This window comes from Sander vitreus, chromosome 17 (assembly GCF_031162955.1).
Source record: "Sander vitreus isolate 19-12246 chromosome 17, sanVit1, whole genome shotgun sequence".
Taxonomy (NCBI): Eukaryota; Metazoa; Chordata; class Actinopteri; order Perciformes; family Percidae; genus Sander; species Sander vitreus.
The window spans coordinates 22,373,785-22,390,084 of NC_135871.1; the positions used below are offsets into that span (position 1 = coordinate 22,373,785).

At 39.0% G+C, this 16,300-nt stretch overlaps 1 protein-coding gene across 1 annotated transcript; it reads right to left on the minus strand.

The window, feature by feature from the left end:
* LOC144532373 (transmembrane protein 26-like) lies at nt 1-11,028 on the minus strand. The gene is made up of 6 exons (XM_078273090.1): nt 10,667-11,028; nt 9,497-9,593; nt 9,159-9,254; nt 5,913-6,121; nt 5,587-5,666; nt 1-2,295 (listed from the first exon to the last, which is right to left on the minus strand). Exons 1-6 carry the CDS (start codon nt 10,849-10,851, stop codon nt 2,009-2,011), a joined length of 954 nt encoding a protein of 317 aa, XP_078129216.1. The 5' UTR covers nt 10,852-11,028; the 3' UTR covers nt 1-2,008.
* Nucleotides 11,029-16,300: the final 5,272 nt, after the last annotated feature.

Consider the following 16,300-nt stretch of genomic DNA (forward strand, 5'->3'; position numbering starts at 1 on the left):
TGAAACTGATAATGGTATGGATTGTTTTATTTGGGCATTGGCGGGCCCAGAGATATTACATAACAATGATTATATGATAGGAAAAAATAATACTTGGACAGCCGTGGATGTAATACTATTTTGGGGGAAAAATACAAAAGATAACATGACAAAAAACAACAATAATAAAAAAGTTTGTGCTAAGGTCGTCTTCTAAACATCTTCTTATCTTATAAAGTCTACAATATTTAATGGTTTTAAAGAGTGTGAAACACAAACAGCTCAAATTGAGTTGAATACCTGAATGCAATAGAGGGTTTTCATGACGCGTCATCAGACCAGAAGTCGCCATGTTGGAGGTACTCGCATCACAACAAAGCACAGGCACTGAAGTAGATCCTGAACGGCGTCAAGGAAAATGGTTAATTATTGCCGTGTTTTAGGTTGTACCAATAGGTCAGACCGAGAAAAACATTTGGAATATTATCGACTTCCAAAAGTTATTAAAAACCAGGGAGAGGAATGCCAGAAGTTATCAGAGTAAAGGAGGCGCTTGTGGTTGGCAAAGCTCAACCAGGATCTACGAGAGAAAGATCTGTCTTGTAGGGATCTGCACCGCCAGTAAACTGTAATTTCTCAAAATATCGTGCCTTTTTTGTGGTCCAAGTCCTTCCATGCCTTTGCATCTTGGATGCGTTTTGATGATCTTTTCTGTTGTTTAGACATAAAGTATTAAAGTATCCAAAGTGCACAATACTCCATTACTCCATTCAGTTGTTTACACCGAGTGCCTCCAATATGGCTGAGGTAACCATCCAGGTTACTGCCCAGAACGTGACGTCGGTGAAAACCCTCTATTGTATGTGTCGTCAGTCTCTTTATTTTCAATTGCAGTTTCTAGCATGCACAGAGTTACAACCATCAGTCAAAGCTGGCCAAGAGTAAAAGTAAGGATAGAATAACTTTGATATAATAAATCGGATGACTTCTTGACCTGTAAATAGCATGTCTCTTCTTCATTTAAATGGTGATTATCCAAGAGGTACAAAATGACATCAATCAAAGTTTGGAGAAAAAAAAATTATTTCCTACTCGCCTTCCTGATTTATTTCAACATGTCAAAGATGATCAGAATTGATGGTCCTCCTTATTCAGTGTTAATATAGTGGTGTTATCAAACTGACAACTACCATGGGATGTTTTCACATTCAGTTTTAACTTCCTGTCTGGGTTAAGGCAGATAAATTGCTCTCCCTTGATCTCAGCTTCAGTCAACACTTCACAGGCTTTATGTCATCTAGTATATCACTCTGTCGTCCGCTCTTCCTGCTGTCCCTGTCCTTACTTCCGCTCAACAAGATACCTGATACACTGTAATCCAATATTTATCTAAACAGTAGTTTGGCTTCAGTTACTGTATGCTGGCACAGGTGGTGCTTTCAGGCTTTCATTTTATTTTGCTGCATTATCTGTTTACATGTAATATCTTTTATTCAGACCCCCACACCTTTTTCCTGTTCTGCTCTGCTTTCTTCTTTTCCTCTGTGTCCCCTACTTGCTGTTAGCCTTATGTCTATTATTTTAATGTCATAACAGTAACAATCTGACTAGTAAGGGTTCTTCATATACAAATTTTAGACCAGGATGTTCATGCACACAGACAAGTTTAAGTACTGAATAAATGGTGGTTTTAACTGAGTGGACCGAGGTTAGCTCCAGAGGGACTGAAATTTCAATAAGGGTATAAGCTTCGAAATTAGTCAGATGCTGTCAAGCGTGGGCTGTGAACTTGGCAACTTCATTCCGTGGCAAGTGTAAGAAAATGATTTTTCACAGTTTTCTGCTACGAACAGCGTTAATTATTCACAACCTTGATCCCACAGAGTTAAGTACATTCTGAGAAGAAAACACAGAGCAAGCACTTATTTTCCTGCTCCAATTGCAGTTTTTACCAGTCCACTGTAACTGTAAAACTTTGGGTGTAACATCTCCTCATCTCCTGATTCCCCCTTAGAGATGACTTGCAAACTCATGGGATAGTGCTGTCCCGGCTGACTCTTCTGCTGGAGTCCTGGCATAGAACAACCGACCTGTACAAGTTCAGTATGACCACCAGGAAGTTCTTGATGGCAAAGAACACCAACATCTGATGGAAGACTTCATAGTAGGTCATAACAGTGAGCCTGACCACCAGGAAAGGCCCATCCTGGATAAACAAGGCCTCCAAGATGCTCCACATGTCCGTGCTGTGCTTAGTCAAGAGGGACATCTCCTGGACCCCATGCTCACCCTCACTGTCTGGCTTGGAGTTCACCACTTATTAAAATAAAGAGACAAAAAAACAGAAGGGGAGAGACAGAAGAGCAAACCGTTTGTTTAGTTGTTTTAACCTCCATTTAAAAACCTAACAAGGGACGGTAGTTGTAAATTAGATATAGCTAGATGCCCTGTACACATTACATCTGTTGAACTGCATATCCCTATGTAAACATGTTTATTGTCACTGTTAAATAAACAAACAAATAGGCCTACAATTAGCCTAACATAGTCCTTGATTCCTGTTTAACTAATGGTCCTCTTCCACAATTCAAGATAAAGGCCTTTTATTATAGTATCAAGCCATGCAGATACTCATTTTTATTTTTATTTTTAAGTTTAGAGGTAGGCCTACCATTAACTACAACACAATGGATGATTTGTTTTTCAAGTTTTTTTTAAATGTAGTTGATAGAACAATCTAAAACTATAGGTCCATTTAGTAGCAGTCAGTAATTATTGGCTTGAGAGAGTTAGCTTGAAAGTGTATTCATTCAGGAAAAATCAAGGTTCACTGTTTTGCCACAGTTGACAGACATGTTTCTTTGAAACGGTGTGCAGCGGGCTTTTAGGTCCATTTTCTCTCGTTTGGTGGGTTGTTTTGGACGTGTTGTGTTACCTAAATAAGCATGCTTAGTGACCTAAATCAAACACACCCACGATGTTACGTCCCCAATCACTGAGGAACGATTAGGCTACCTTCAGTGAGGAGCGTGTGGCCTGTCTGCTGTTTGTGACTGCAGAGCTTCATTCAGTTGAAAACATTTTTAATTTGATGAGCGCAGTGGGACAGAGAGGCTGGGTGGATTGGTTATACTGGGACAGAGAGACTGAGTGGACTGGTTATACTGGGACAGAGAGACTGGGTGGATTGGTTATACTGGGACAGAGAGACTGAGTGGACTGGTTATACTGGGACAGAGAGACTGGGTGGATTGGTTATACTGGGACAGAGAGACTGAGTGGACTGGTTATACTGGGACAGAGAGACTGGGTGGATTGGTTATACTGGGACAGAGAGACTGAGTGGACTGGTTATACTGGGACAGAGAGACTGGGTGGATTGGTTATACTGGGACAGAGAGACTGAGTGGACTGGTTATACTGGGACAGAGAGACTGGGTGGATTGGTTATACTGGGACAGAGAGACTGAGTGGACTGGTTATACTGGGACAGAGAGACTGGGTGGATTGGTTATACTGGGACAGAGAGACTGGGTGGACTGGTTATAGCCTACTGGGACAGAGAGACTGGGTGGATTGGTTATACTGGGACAGAGAGACTGGGTGGACTGGCTATACTGGGACAGAGAGACTGGGGTGGACTGCTTGTTTTGAGAATGAACGAGCAGAGAAGTTGAACCTAGCAGACTGGAGGACTTTGCGGTGCACGAGACTCACCCAAAATTGTTCACACAGGGGAGTAGCCTACAACAACACTCACTGAACTCACTCCACTATTGAGAACATCAACAACCACCGTTACCTGTTAACGTGTGTGTGTGTGTGTGTGTGTGTGTGTGTGTGTGTGTGTGTGAGTGTGTGTGTGTGTGTGTGTGTGTGTGTGTGTGTGTGTGTATGTGTGTGTTTGTTGCTCCGTGGTGTAGATTGTGCAGTCTCTATTTTTGCTTTAATAGCCGGCAGATGTCGTGCTAAGGTAGTTGCCTGATAGAAAATGTGCCCCTGGTCACGGGAGCGCGCATGCATTCAGGGACTTACATTACTCACATTACTACACGATTTCACTTACGTATGCTAAATGAAAAACAGCACATATGTGGCTTGTTTAATTTATCGCTTTAGTAGTACTTAGTATGACAAATAGTCATTCCTACATTAAATGAAAGCTTACGGTCTCGCCTTGAAATTGGTATCCCTTTTATTTTCACAAGTTATTGTAACAAGAAGTAATTAACCATCAAAGACACTGTGTGACAACCAACCCCGATCGCAGGGTAACACACATTACAAAATCTCCTCACCTTAACATTTTGTGTGTGTTCCACAAAATGACCAGTGCAAAAAGAGCAGGATGACAGGACAACTGTTTAATAGCAAAAACATTGTCACAGTGCCCTCTAGTGTAGCTGTAATAAGCAGTGTGACAACCAACCCGTGGGACAACCAACCCCGGTCTCCCCATCATCTATAAAAATAAATGGTTTATGTAGGCTATGCTGCGCATTATGTCATTTTTATTTAATTGTCTGAGTTTTGTCTTTTTTTCTGGTTAATTCTAGTGAGGCTACAAAAGCTTTTACTTGAATACAATATTCTAGTACTCTTCAATCCCTCCTTTTATTTGTATCTTAGTACATTTTTACACAAGTACTTTTACTTGAGTAAAATCTATCTAGAGTAACAGTACTTGAGTGCAATATTCTAGTACTCTTTCCATCGATGATGAACATGCTGCACCTGTATGTCAACACTTTCTCTGTTTACATGGCCTTCAAACATATACCCAAAGACACCCACATGAGCAGACACAAACAAACTGCACAGACTAAAGGAAAAGCAGCTTCATTTATAAACACAACAGATCACTGTGCATTTAAGCTCTAAATGCTCTTAATGCATTGTGATGGTAAAGCTACACATGAAAGTATCACTATCAGGAATCTCAACATCTATTTGTAAATTATTAATCGTTGGGTTGTTAATAATTTAGATCATTGGTGGGAGTTATCTAATCCGAGAACAAAGTTGTGCTGTTTCTAATTATGTTATAATATTCTGTCTTTCTTTCTTTTTTTCTTTCATGAAACACTATCCTTTGTTCCCTCAGACTTGGGCAGGCGGGTTGACATTTTCCTCAGTATAATAAGTTGCAGAAAGACATCTGCGAGTTGGGTCTTGCCTTATAATGGCTTTCTCTTATCAGCCAAGTTGAGAACTGGAGACTTTGTCAGTCCAAATGTACTTATATAATGTACATGTAAGACTGGATTTCCTCTTAAAGACTGTCAACATTTATACAAACTCCTTAAGTACACCCTTTATTTTGTGGAAGTCTGTTTTTAGAACTATACATCTGAAAGTACGGGACAATACCATGGCTTGGGAAGTGAAAACAGATCTTTGGGTTAAAATTTGACAAAGCTGGAGATAGAGGAGCAAGGGATTTCAGCTAAACTACTTTTCACTGTTTACTTACCGCACTGGCCAGGACACTGCTGACTAAACACATTGTTTGGATTGTCCCACACTGGGAAGAGGTTATGTTCAACAAAACACGCCTGTATCTGCTTTAATAAGCACCAAAGTTATTGGTTGAAGACACAAACTGACCAGCCAGATGTAAGGGGAACTGCAGCATGCTCCAGGTCCATACAGCTAAGATGATGTAGACCAGCTGAGGGCTGTTCTCTCTGGAAAAGACACATAGGAAATAAAGTCAATGTCAGTCCTGTGAGTTTCAATACATGTTAATGGGATGCTGCTTATTTCATGTATGAACTGCATTGATATAATGTTGTGATTTGGGGATACAGATTAGGTAACTTCACCTTAAAAGTGTCTATTGTTTATACATAAGTGTGAACATACTTATATTATGCCTCACAGAGTTTAGGAGACACATTCATAACCAACAAGCAACATGATTAGCCACCCACTTGACATCTGACAGCGTCTCACTAGTAAATTCAAGGATGTCTGCTGCAGTGCCAACAAAAATTAGGAGAAGCTGCGAGAGCTCGTCCCGCGTGACTCCGCCTCCCAGTGGGAGTAGCCACTTTCCCACGATGAGGAGGATGAGCAGGATCTGATGGAGAGCCAGGATCCAGTCGTTAGAACAGACAACCGATAACACCTGGTTAAAATGCTGGAAAAAGGAAGAGAGATTGAAAGTTATTTCTTTGTCAATAGCGTAAGGGTTTTTCTTACGTTCCATGTTTCCCTTAGTATGCAGCTATAGCTCTCAGCTCATGTATGCAATGCTACACATTTCTGGTAGATATTATTGTGTAAAATGTCACAAATACATACTTTAATCTTTTAAAGAAAGGCTTAATAATTTCCTAAAACATCTGGGCACTGTAGTTAATGTGCATAAAAAAGTGCAGTTGTTAGGGACTATTTTCAGCTTGGTGTGCTAGTGAGTGTGGCATTGACTCAAAATGAACTACAGTGTTCATGGTGATGATCACAGTGCAACAATGTGGCTCATTATAGGTCTATGACACATAGTAATGAGCTATATCAGGCTTTGACAGCACATACAGTACTTATCACTAGCATAAATTCATTGTTAATTTTTTAAATGGGATTTGTTGACAAAAAATAAAAATACAGAATATCACCAGACTTAACCTTTAATGACTGCATTATGTTGCACAATGTGAACTTTGTATTTCTAACTGGAACACAGTAAAGAGCTGAGGCATGCAGCCAGCTTATGGAGGTGTGCCCCAACAAATATTAGCTTTCTAACTCTCCTGGGCTAATGAGTGTGGTGGTGGTCCAGATGTTGTTTACTTAAGCCATTTAAAATGCTCCCCACTAACAGTTATTGGCCACATGGGTTTTCAGCATCTTATGTTTGTTATTAATGGCAGAAAGTCTCAGCCCTCCAGACTTAGTAAGTTGTTTTAAAATTGCTTACTATGCCGCTCTACAGTTTGCATTCCTAGGTCTATTCTTAGGTCTCTCTTCATCTGAAGCAAAGCAAAAAGACGTCTCTTCCTGTGACATCTGGTTGCAGTCAGATCAGGGTGAATGTTACATTTGTGTTCTTATTGATTTAAATGCTGCTGTTGATACTGTTAGTCATAATACTTTACTAGTTTGTCAGAGAACGGGTACAGTGGGTGTTTTTCTTCCTATTTATGACTTTGCAAGTTCTTTGTATGCATTGCTGGTTGTTTGACTAGGTTTTCTGACCTGTGGAGTACCTACATGCTGCTGTTAGGGCACATTATTCATTCAATCATCTCTTATCAATCCTGGTGATATCCAGTTTTTGTGTTTTTAAAGCCTGGTATCTCAAGTTCGCTATAATTGTCTTGCTGAAGTCAGTGTCTGGATGACTCGTTGTTTTCTTTTATTAAATCACAACAAAACAAAGATTCTTGTCCTGATCGGACCTTAAGTATTCACCAGCATGTCAGGTATTCACTTCTGGTTTTTCCATTTATAAAACATTGTGAAGTTACACATACTTCTGAAATTCAAAGCAATACCACAGGAGCAATCAAGCATGTAATAAATAAAAAACTGATGGCACAAGCAATGCATCCTAAATGTATACTCTCGATGAGGATGCCTGAATTGCTTTGTACTGAAACAATTATTATAATAGACAAATAACAAGGATTGTATAAACCGTGGACAAAACTTCTAAAATCTGATAAAACTAAAATGTCTTGAAGTTGTTTAAGCCTTTCTTCTATGCAAAAGAGGAGAGTGTTTGAACAAAGCAACAATCATCCTTGATCGTTTTATTAGCCCGGTTGGCTGACTCTTTAAGTTCTGGCGAACTTGGCTGACCATCTCTATTGGAGATAATGGAGAGAGGGCAGCTCTTGCCAGAATCCAGGCCTGTATTTGTGGGAAGATTATTTGTCTCTCCCATTGGGGGATTATTTCTGAATGATTTAACCCCTGGGGCTGCATCTGCCTTTCCTATCTTCTAATGTTCCTGTTTTTCTCTTCTGCATTCACTTCAAAGTGGCAATCAGGTGATCTGTCCAAAACTCCACTCCTAAATGACTGAGTAATTCTCCTCAGGAATTTCAAATTACCCGGATGCTGGTTTGTTTGTCAGATTTAGGGTTTAGATAACCACCTCATACAAGCACAATTTTAAACACTTTGCCACTGAAGAGGTTGCTTTCGAATAGAGTTTGGCCTTGAATACAGTTGAGAGCCGGCGGAGTATCTTAGAATGAGGATACAGTTGCAAAGTGTTTTCCAATTTTGACAGTTAGGGTCCAAAATTTACTTTTTTTTGTCCACCAACATTCAAATTGGACAAGCCACTCAATAGATTACACTGTTTTTTGGCTGGTTAGTGAAACAAATCTACCAGCCACTTGCATATTTTACCAGCATTTGGCTGGTAGATGGTGCTAATTTTGGACCCTGGTGACAGTATATGATTTTGTTTTCTACAGCAATTTACAGGAAAAATGCATAACTTGAGAGCATCAGTCGATATGTTTACAACTCTTCTTCATTCAGATTGTTTGCTCTCCATCCTTAAAAAAGGATAAATAGATACTGAGTATTTGTTTGAAACATGAACGTCTGCAAACAGGAAGCTCCCAAAGCAGACAATGTGTTATTATGAGTAAGTTTCAAGGACACACGTTTTTAGTTACATTAAAACTTGAACCATAAGCTACATTTTAAGGAAGATTGGAAAGATTTTCATGTTAAAGGAATATTTTGACATTTTGGAAGGTTTGCTTATATGCTTTTTTGTTGAGAGTTGAGCAGATCAATACCACTGTCATATGTCTGTTCAATATAAAGCTACAGGCAGCAGGCAGTTAGCTTGGCGAGTCTGATTTCCTGGCAGCATCACGGTGACAACAACAGCTGTGATTCACCTATGTGCAGTACAAGAGAACAACACAGGCAAATGAAACAGCTTGAGACAAAGCGAGTAAACCATTTTTTGAGAAATCTATACTATTCTGTTGCTTTAATTTGGAGCTCTGGGGTAGTTTCATACCCCACACATTGTGTGTAATCCAGTCTGCAATGTACACTTGTGATTTAAAAGAAAAACTTAAAAAAACGGAAAAAAAACAACCTTGATCATCTTTGTTACGCTTGCTCCTTTCTGTTTTTTGTGGGCATATCATAAAATGTTATACGAGGCATGTGAAATGAATCTTTCAGTCTGTCACTCTTACCTTCAGGTAGTTGTGGTATGTGAGGTTGCTATTTCCCACGGTCTCGTTCAGAGTGATCACCTTACGCAGATTCTCCCAAGAATCAAGGTTTTTGCACTGAAAACAGTTGAAAGAGGCTTTTTTTTGGTATAGTTAAAACTGAAAAGCTTAAAAGCGAATGCAGAAGTTGAAGGAATCAATAAATGAAGGAATGATAAACTGTAGCTATGTATGCAAAGAGATAGAGTTCTGCAACCCCACCCACTCACCAACATCCATCATCGGATTACATGTTTGGAAAGCATGAGAACTGTTGTTTTAAACACTGCCTAAGTATTTGTGTTTCTGGCGTGAAGTACCTGAGGGTCGCTGGCTTTGTCCTGCTGGTGGTGGAGCTCCAGGATCCAGATGGAGGGAATGATACTTATGAGAAACAGAAAGATAGGAGGAGAAAACCTGCAAGACAACCAACCCAACTTTAGCAACACAACTTCATAAAGATGTAATACAAACCTTAATTCCGTGTTAAAAAGTCAAGCATTGAGAAGTTATATAATTTGGAAGCCAGGTTAATAAATATTACAATTGTTTAGAGCTGAAACGATTAGTCAGTTGATTCATTGATCAACTGACTAACCGTTAACAGATAATTGATCTCCAAAGAATTAGTAATCATTTCAACCATTCAAGCAAAAATGCTAACAAAAGGATGAACTGTGATCTGTGACCATGGACTGACTTGACTTCATTTGCTGTATTTTATTATTATTTTTTTTTTTCTTCTCTTCTGCCTGTTATGTTACTAAAATGTTAAAAATCAATAAAAAGATAATAAAAAAACAAAACTATTTCCTGATCTTTTTTAAAAACCGAAACATTAATCAAGAGAAAAATGATGATTAATTGATAATAAAAATCGTTAGTTGCATCCCTAATTTTATTATCACTTTGCTTTCATTTTACTACGTCAAGTTTCTAAATCAATGCTTCTCATAAGGCTTAATTATTAAACAGGATAACAAAACAGATGTTTTGGACATCTCTGAGAATGGGAATGAATGGGTGGATGTTTCTCTTCATTAAAAAAAAAATACAATCTGACATATTGTATGTTTAATTAAAATACCTGCTGTCATTGAAGGTTCAACAAACAAAAAAACAGATTAAGTTTAGACATGGAGGAAGTATGCTGGGTCAACTAGGTAAGTTAAGTTGTAGGCTACCACCCCATTCTTACTGTCGCGGGATCCGGTTAGACAATAACAGCGGAAGAACAAGCAGGATGCAGGGAATTTATGGCGATGGGGGAAGGGATCAAAACAGGGAAGCGATGACAAAAGCTTAATTTATTCATGCAATATACTTTTCAAATATTCAGCAAAACCAATATGTAGCAAACCAGGTTGTTGAGAATAGTTTTACACACACAAATAAATAGAATACCCTACATTCAAGGTTAAATTGAACTCAAGCGAAATGAAATAATTTAATAATAATGTATTTAGTTTCTACATGCATCATTATCTTACCATTTGTAATCTTTTCCTTTTCGACTCTTTAGCGTTATTATCATTTCAACGACAAGCGGCAGAAAGAGGAAAGTCAGAAACCAGTAATTGTGATCTTTCTTCACCCACGTCACCCTCCAGACGCCGGTCAGAGAGACGAGGATAAATAACGCTCTGGTAATAATGGCACATATAAACTTCAACATGCCGGCCCGTTATTCCTGAAAGTTAAAATCCTAGAGAGAGCCGTGGTTGCAGCTTCAGAACGTGCTGGCTTCAAAAGTGAGCAAAGAAACAGAACTGTTTAATGTAGTTTTTCGAAAAAGTTTAAGCCCCGCCTGGGAAGAAAGGCCCGTCCAGATTTACCTGACAAGGGACCAGATAGTGGACAGTGATGGCGCTGCAGAACTCAAGGGTGCTGCTTTTATAGGTTACATGACAAAGCAAACTGTAAGTGAGCTTATTCATAATGTATTTTAATGATTTATGGATGACATCATGGTACCGTCCAACAACTCTGTGAATGTACAGAAGAGGGCAGTATCTCATCATCTGTTCATTCACCAGGAATTACAACATGAAGCGCACAGCTTTCTCTGCTGCTGAATCTGTAATTTACGACCTCAAACTGTACCGTAAAGTATAATGACTAATAGCTATTATCATTTCCAGTGTAGTGCTGATTTATTTCAGTGTCAAGGCTCGAGTCGACAGAAACGGTTGCCCGGGCATAAACAGGTGGCAAATAGCCTACCTGTTCAATAAAAAAATAAAAAAATAAAAACTTACTAAACTGGAAAATCTTATTTCAAAAGAAGTCAATATTTTATTTGGTTGTCTCCGTAAAGTTTAAACACTAGGCTACGGTTGTGCGCAACACAACATTTCAGCTGTAGTGCGACCGCTTTCCACACACGCGCGTTTGCCGTGAAAAAATAGCTACAGGCAAAGCAATTTTCTGTTCACGTTAACGGTCGGTATCTACTGGACGGAATAGCAACGCGGATTCTGGTGCCTCATTACGGTGCCACCTAATGCCGCGTTCTATTTACCTCGCAACTCGGTTTTAACGAGGTCAAAGTCGTAAACACGGCCCCTGACCTCGGATTTACGAGCTCGGAACTCGTACAACCTCGCAGTAGCCCCGAATTAAAAATCCAACATGGCTGCCCCCTGTATCAACAGTTGTGAAAAGCTGCAGTAACATAAAGTTATAAGCACTTCAGTCTTATGTGTGTCACTAAATCAGTCGTTCACACAGGCATGTTCAACTTCTATCTGTGGACATGTTGTTACGCTGTTTGCATGCACAAAAAACGGCGTAATGCGTTGTTATCAACTGGTATTGCTAACAATATCTAACCGGGCTAGAGCTAATGAAAACAATGAAAATCCGACTTTTAAATAGAACGCATTCAACTCGGGTATGCCGAGCTCCGGCATCCGAGTTCCGAGGTAAATGGAACGCGGCATATATGTCTGCGCTGCTCTGATGCTCAGAAACAGCTTACATAAAACTGGTAAACCTTGTGGTGCGTTCAAAGTTATTGTGTAACACCATGTTTTTCTCTTTTAACAGCAATTTACTGGTGAAAGAAGTTATTATTGTTAAAAGTTATTACATTTATAATAATCATTTAAATTCCCCCCTTTTTTGTGCTGATCTGAAAATTGATCCAATCCCTGACTCAAAACCGTGATCCGAACCGTGAGTTTTGTGATCTGTTGCACCCCTATTTGAGAGGGATGGGAAATTATATTGCAAGCTATTATCTCATTGTTTCATTATTAAATTATGTGGTATAGTTACATAAGAAATGAATTGCTCCAAATGGCAGTTTAAAACATGGCAAACTGATGCCTGGTTGGTGGAAGAAGTAGATAATTTAAGTAGAAATACCACAAGGTAAACATATTTAATTGGAAGATAAAGTAAGTCCTGAATTTTAAAAAAATAATTAAAAAGTACAGATTCATTATCAGCATAATGCTCCTAAAGTATCAAAGGTGAAAAGTCTGTTACATTACTATTATATTGTTGGATTATTAAAACTGATTTTTGCTGTGGCTGGTCATGATGGAGCTAATTTCAACTATTGTGTAGACTGTAGGATAGTTTATCTCCCCATGCAGGAAATAACACATCAGACCAAGTCTGCCCTGGCTAAAACACACACACACACACACACACACACACACACACACACACACACACACACACACACACACACACACACACACACACACACACACACACACAATCTCTCTAAAGTAATTTTGCCCTACTTGGCTGCATGCTGAGTACATTTCTATTCATATCAATCTGGCCAGCCAGTGCAGGAGAGAGGAAACAGTAGAAAGGCCTGGGACCTTGGAAAAGAGACAGACTTTTCCTGTCTTTGTTCCAAGATGTCTATCATCATTTGGTTTGCATCACGTAAAATCACAATGAGATTTTCAGACAGTGAAACAAGTAGGGGAGAGAGTTACCAGCTGCATGCAGGGGGGAGAAAAAGAGTTCTGTTACATCCTGTGTAAAAAAACATTGCAGGTTGAGTTTTTTAAGAAACCACAGGTGTATTTGTAAAACATTTCTCTATGAAGGTTTCTGGTTTCCAAGTGATTGAAGTCTAGAATAAACAAACATCAAATCAACTTTTGCCGAGAGTTTCCTCTTGACAACAACAACTTAATCTGTCACAGAGTGAGAGTTAGTCAGCAGTCAGTCAGTTATAAATGGAAACAAATCCTCCTCTGTTGACTGCAACAGAACGGCCATCCAACATTAGATTCCACATGCCTGGTGTTACCCAGTGATTCTGTTTGAGGGGGTGCTGTTTAAGACTGTGTGGAGATGATAATGACAGAGATGGCCGAGGGGCTCTGGTCACTGATCACAGAACAGTGATTCCCTCTATGCTGCCGCTTCAATCAGCAACGCTACAAAGCTCATGTAGAGCTACACCATTTGCTGTTGTCAGCACAAAAATAATCTTTGTAACACAGAATAGAATAAAATATACCACAGCGGCGCAATGAATCCACTGTGAGGTCATTGTTTGAAATATTGCTGGTTATACAGACTACAAAGGATGATAAGTATTAGACATAAGAAAGAACTGAAAACTATTTATATAATTAAGGAACTAAGGCTGCTTCTTATGTTTACACACAACAAAAAAGATCATTTAGCTGTTAATTAGGTATGCATGATTCCACTTTTTCTCTCCCAGAATGATACCTGAACTAAACACACAGCCCATCAAAATAAAAAATAAAAGTATTTGTACATTATGCTTTATTCACCAAATGTTTTTGGCTATATTTCTTTAATCTGGGTGGCGTCTGAGGTTATTGAGGGTGACATCTGAGGAAAACAACCTCATGTCGTACCCTAATGAAGGCAGTATCGCCAGAAATATCTGGTTAATAAAGGGGGTGCAGTAGAGAAGAGTTTTTATTTCATTGCATTCACACACCTACATTATCTTTAGCATTGTGCACATGTTATTGCTCTCTTCGAAAAGCTTTACTTTGTCTGGTTGATCCATATAATAACTGCTGAAAATACCGAACCAATGTTTGGGATTGGTGCAATGCCCTGTATGCTTCATTTGTTTTGTGTCTGCTTGTATTCTGTGACTTCAGGAATGTACTTTTGCATTGTTGTCGTCTTATAGTATATATTTCTATAACTTTTCTTGGTGTAAAGGCCAACTGTGCATAGGCTAGCCGTGAGTTTCTCCTGCAGTTCAATAGATGTGAGTCGTCCTGCCTTACAAATCTGCTAACCCTCAGAGATTTTCATTCGTTTAGGTTTCAGCTGACAGTTTAAGTGTTGCATTCCTGAAGAACTGTTTAAAGGGATTTCACCCTAATAAGAAGGAAATCCAAGTATAAACACTGAAGTTTCAAGCATTAAAATAGTAATATTATAACCACACTGGGCGTCAGTATAATATTGGAGGCATTTCAGGTTGTATCCAAAGCTGCAACCTTCCCTCAGTGGTGGGTGAAGTACTTATCAATACCAGTGTACAAATACTTTGTTACAAGTAAAAGTCCTGCTTTTAAAATGGTATGTAAGTAAAAGTACGAAAGTAGCATCAAAATATACTTTAAGTACCAAAAGTAAAAGTACTCATTATGCAGGCGGGTACTTCAAATTGTACACTATTTGAGTGTATTTACTTATTAACTTTCCACAACTGCTTACCCATGAACATGCATGTTGTAATGTAGAAATCAACAGTGCAGCTTTTATCAGTAGTTTGTGATCAGCAGCTACACCTCTCTCAAGACTGGCTAATTAATAACTTGGCTATTATGTTACACTGTAAATTACACAAATCCTGTTTAATACAGCTGTCACTAGCTCCATGTCATTACTGTTGTATCCCAACAGGTGGCACTCAACACCACAACTTCCAGGTGGAGCAGAGCAAAACAGCTCTGTGAGTTGCACCTTTATTAGTCAACCATTTATGCTAATTGATAAAAGACTTGGCATACAATTTTAAAAAAGGAGGGGGAAAGATGAAGAGGTGTTATTAAAATTAGAAGCCATTGCTTCTTGTGTGTGTCAGTCTATTTTTAGAGACGAAAAATGTTTTCACACAGTTACTAAAGCTCAGTGGATACAACTCATATTTTCCAAAAGAGGGCTCCTTTTAAGGAGAAACCACAGAATCCATTCCTCCTTTGTTTATTCATTTAATTTCATGGCAGCTGCGCCTGCTTTAAAGCCATGTCAGAAACAACCCAAGTAGATTGTTTCCCAAATATAAACTTTCTTTAAACAGTACAGGACACGGGTGAAGCAGGTGGCTAAATGGTCACACAGCTCTAGCCTTGATTCTCTCTCCTCGTTTCAAAAATACTGTTTCAACTTAGGGCCTTGCAGAGTCACACATGTCAGACATTTGCATGGGAGAAATTGGACATAAATGGGTAACACATGACTCATTCTGTTTCAGCCCCAACAGCTGCAACAGGCCAAGCAGTTATTGGACAAATATGATTCGCCTCTGAACAGAGCGAGTCTTCAAAGCTTTTCCAATGTGGAATCTTTAACGTAAGCTGAAAAATAAAGATATATTGAAGGGGATTTTGTGTGAAACATATTGAGTTACATTTAAACCATATCACGAGTATTCATTTTCCTTTCACTCACAGGATTTGTTTTCTTGGCCAACGTGAATTCTGCATCAGCAATCAAAACAAAAGACTATTATGCAGCGCAGTGCTGGCCCCCAGTTGCTACTTGGTTCATATTCCCTGTACAGTAAACAGCCCACAGATGTTTTACATTGATATTAAGAACCTTAATTTGTCCTGTGCAGAAAAAGGCCAAGCATAGCATGGGGATTAAGTTCTCAGCCATGTATCACACACAGCACAGACAGCAATCTCATTTAGCTTGAGTGAAGTTTACAGTGAGTGGGTTTTGCATAGATCATTAGTTGTCTCAAAATACCTCCCTGTCACCATAGCAACTTCAAGTGACTGCTAAATTGCCTTATAAAATGAGATAAATTATTAATGCTGAGAGTTTTTTTTTTCTTTAATGTGTGTGCTCAGGCTCTGAGCTCTGAACAGAACACTGTATTTCCTTTCCAGCGCTGCTGTAATGGAACAATTCAGCAGTTGTCAGTA

Coding starts and splice junctions, on each gene's coding strand:
- LOC144532373 (XM_078273090.1), bottom strand. CDS start 10,851: ATGTTGAAGTTTATATGTGCCATTATTACCAGAGCGTTATTTATCCTC. Junction 9,255..9,496: donor ACAAAGCCAGCGACCCTCAG/GTACTTCACGCC, acceptor AACTGTTTTCAG/TGCAAAAACCTTGATTCTTG. Junction 6,122..9,158: donor CATACCACAACTACCTGAAG/GTAAGAGTGACA, acceptor TCCTTTTTCCAG/CATTTTAACCAGGTGTTATC.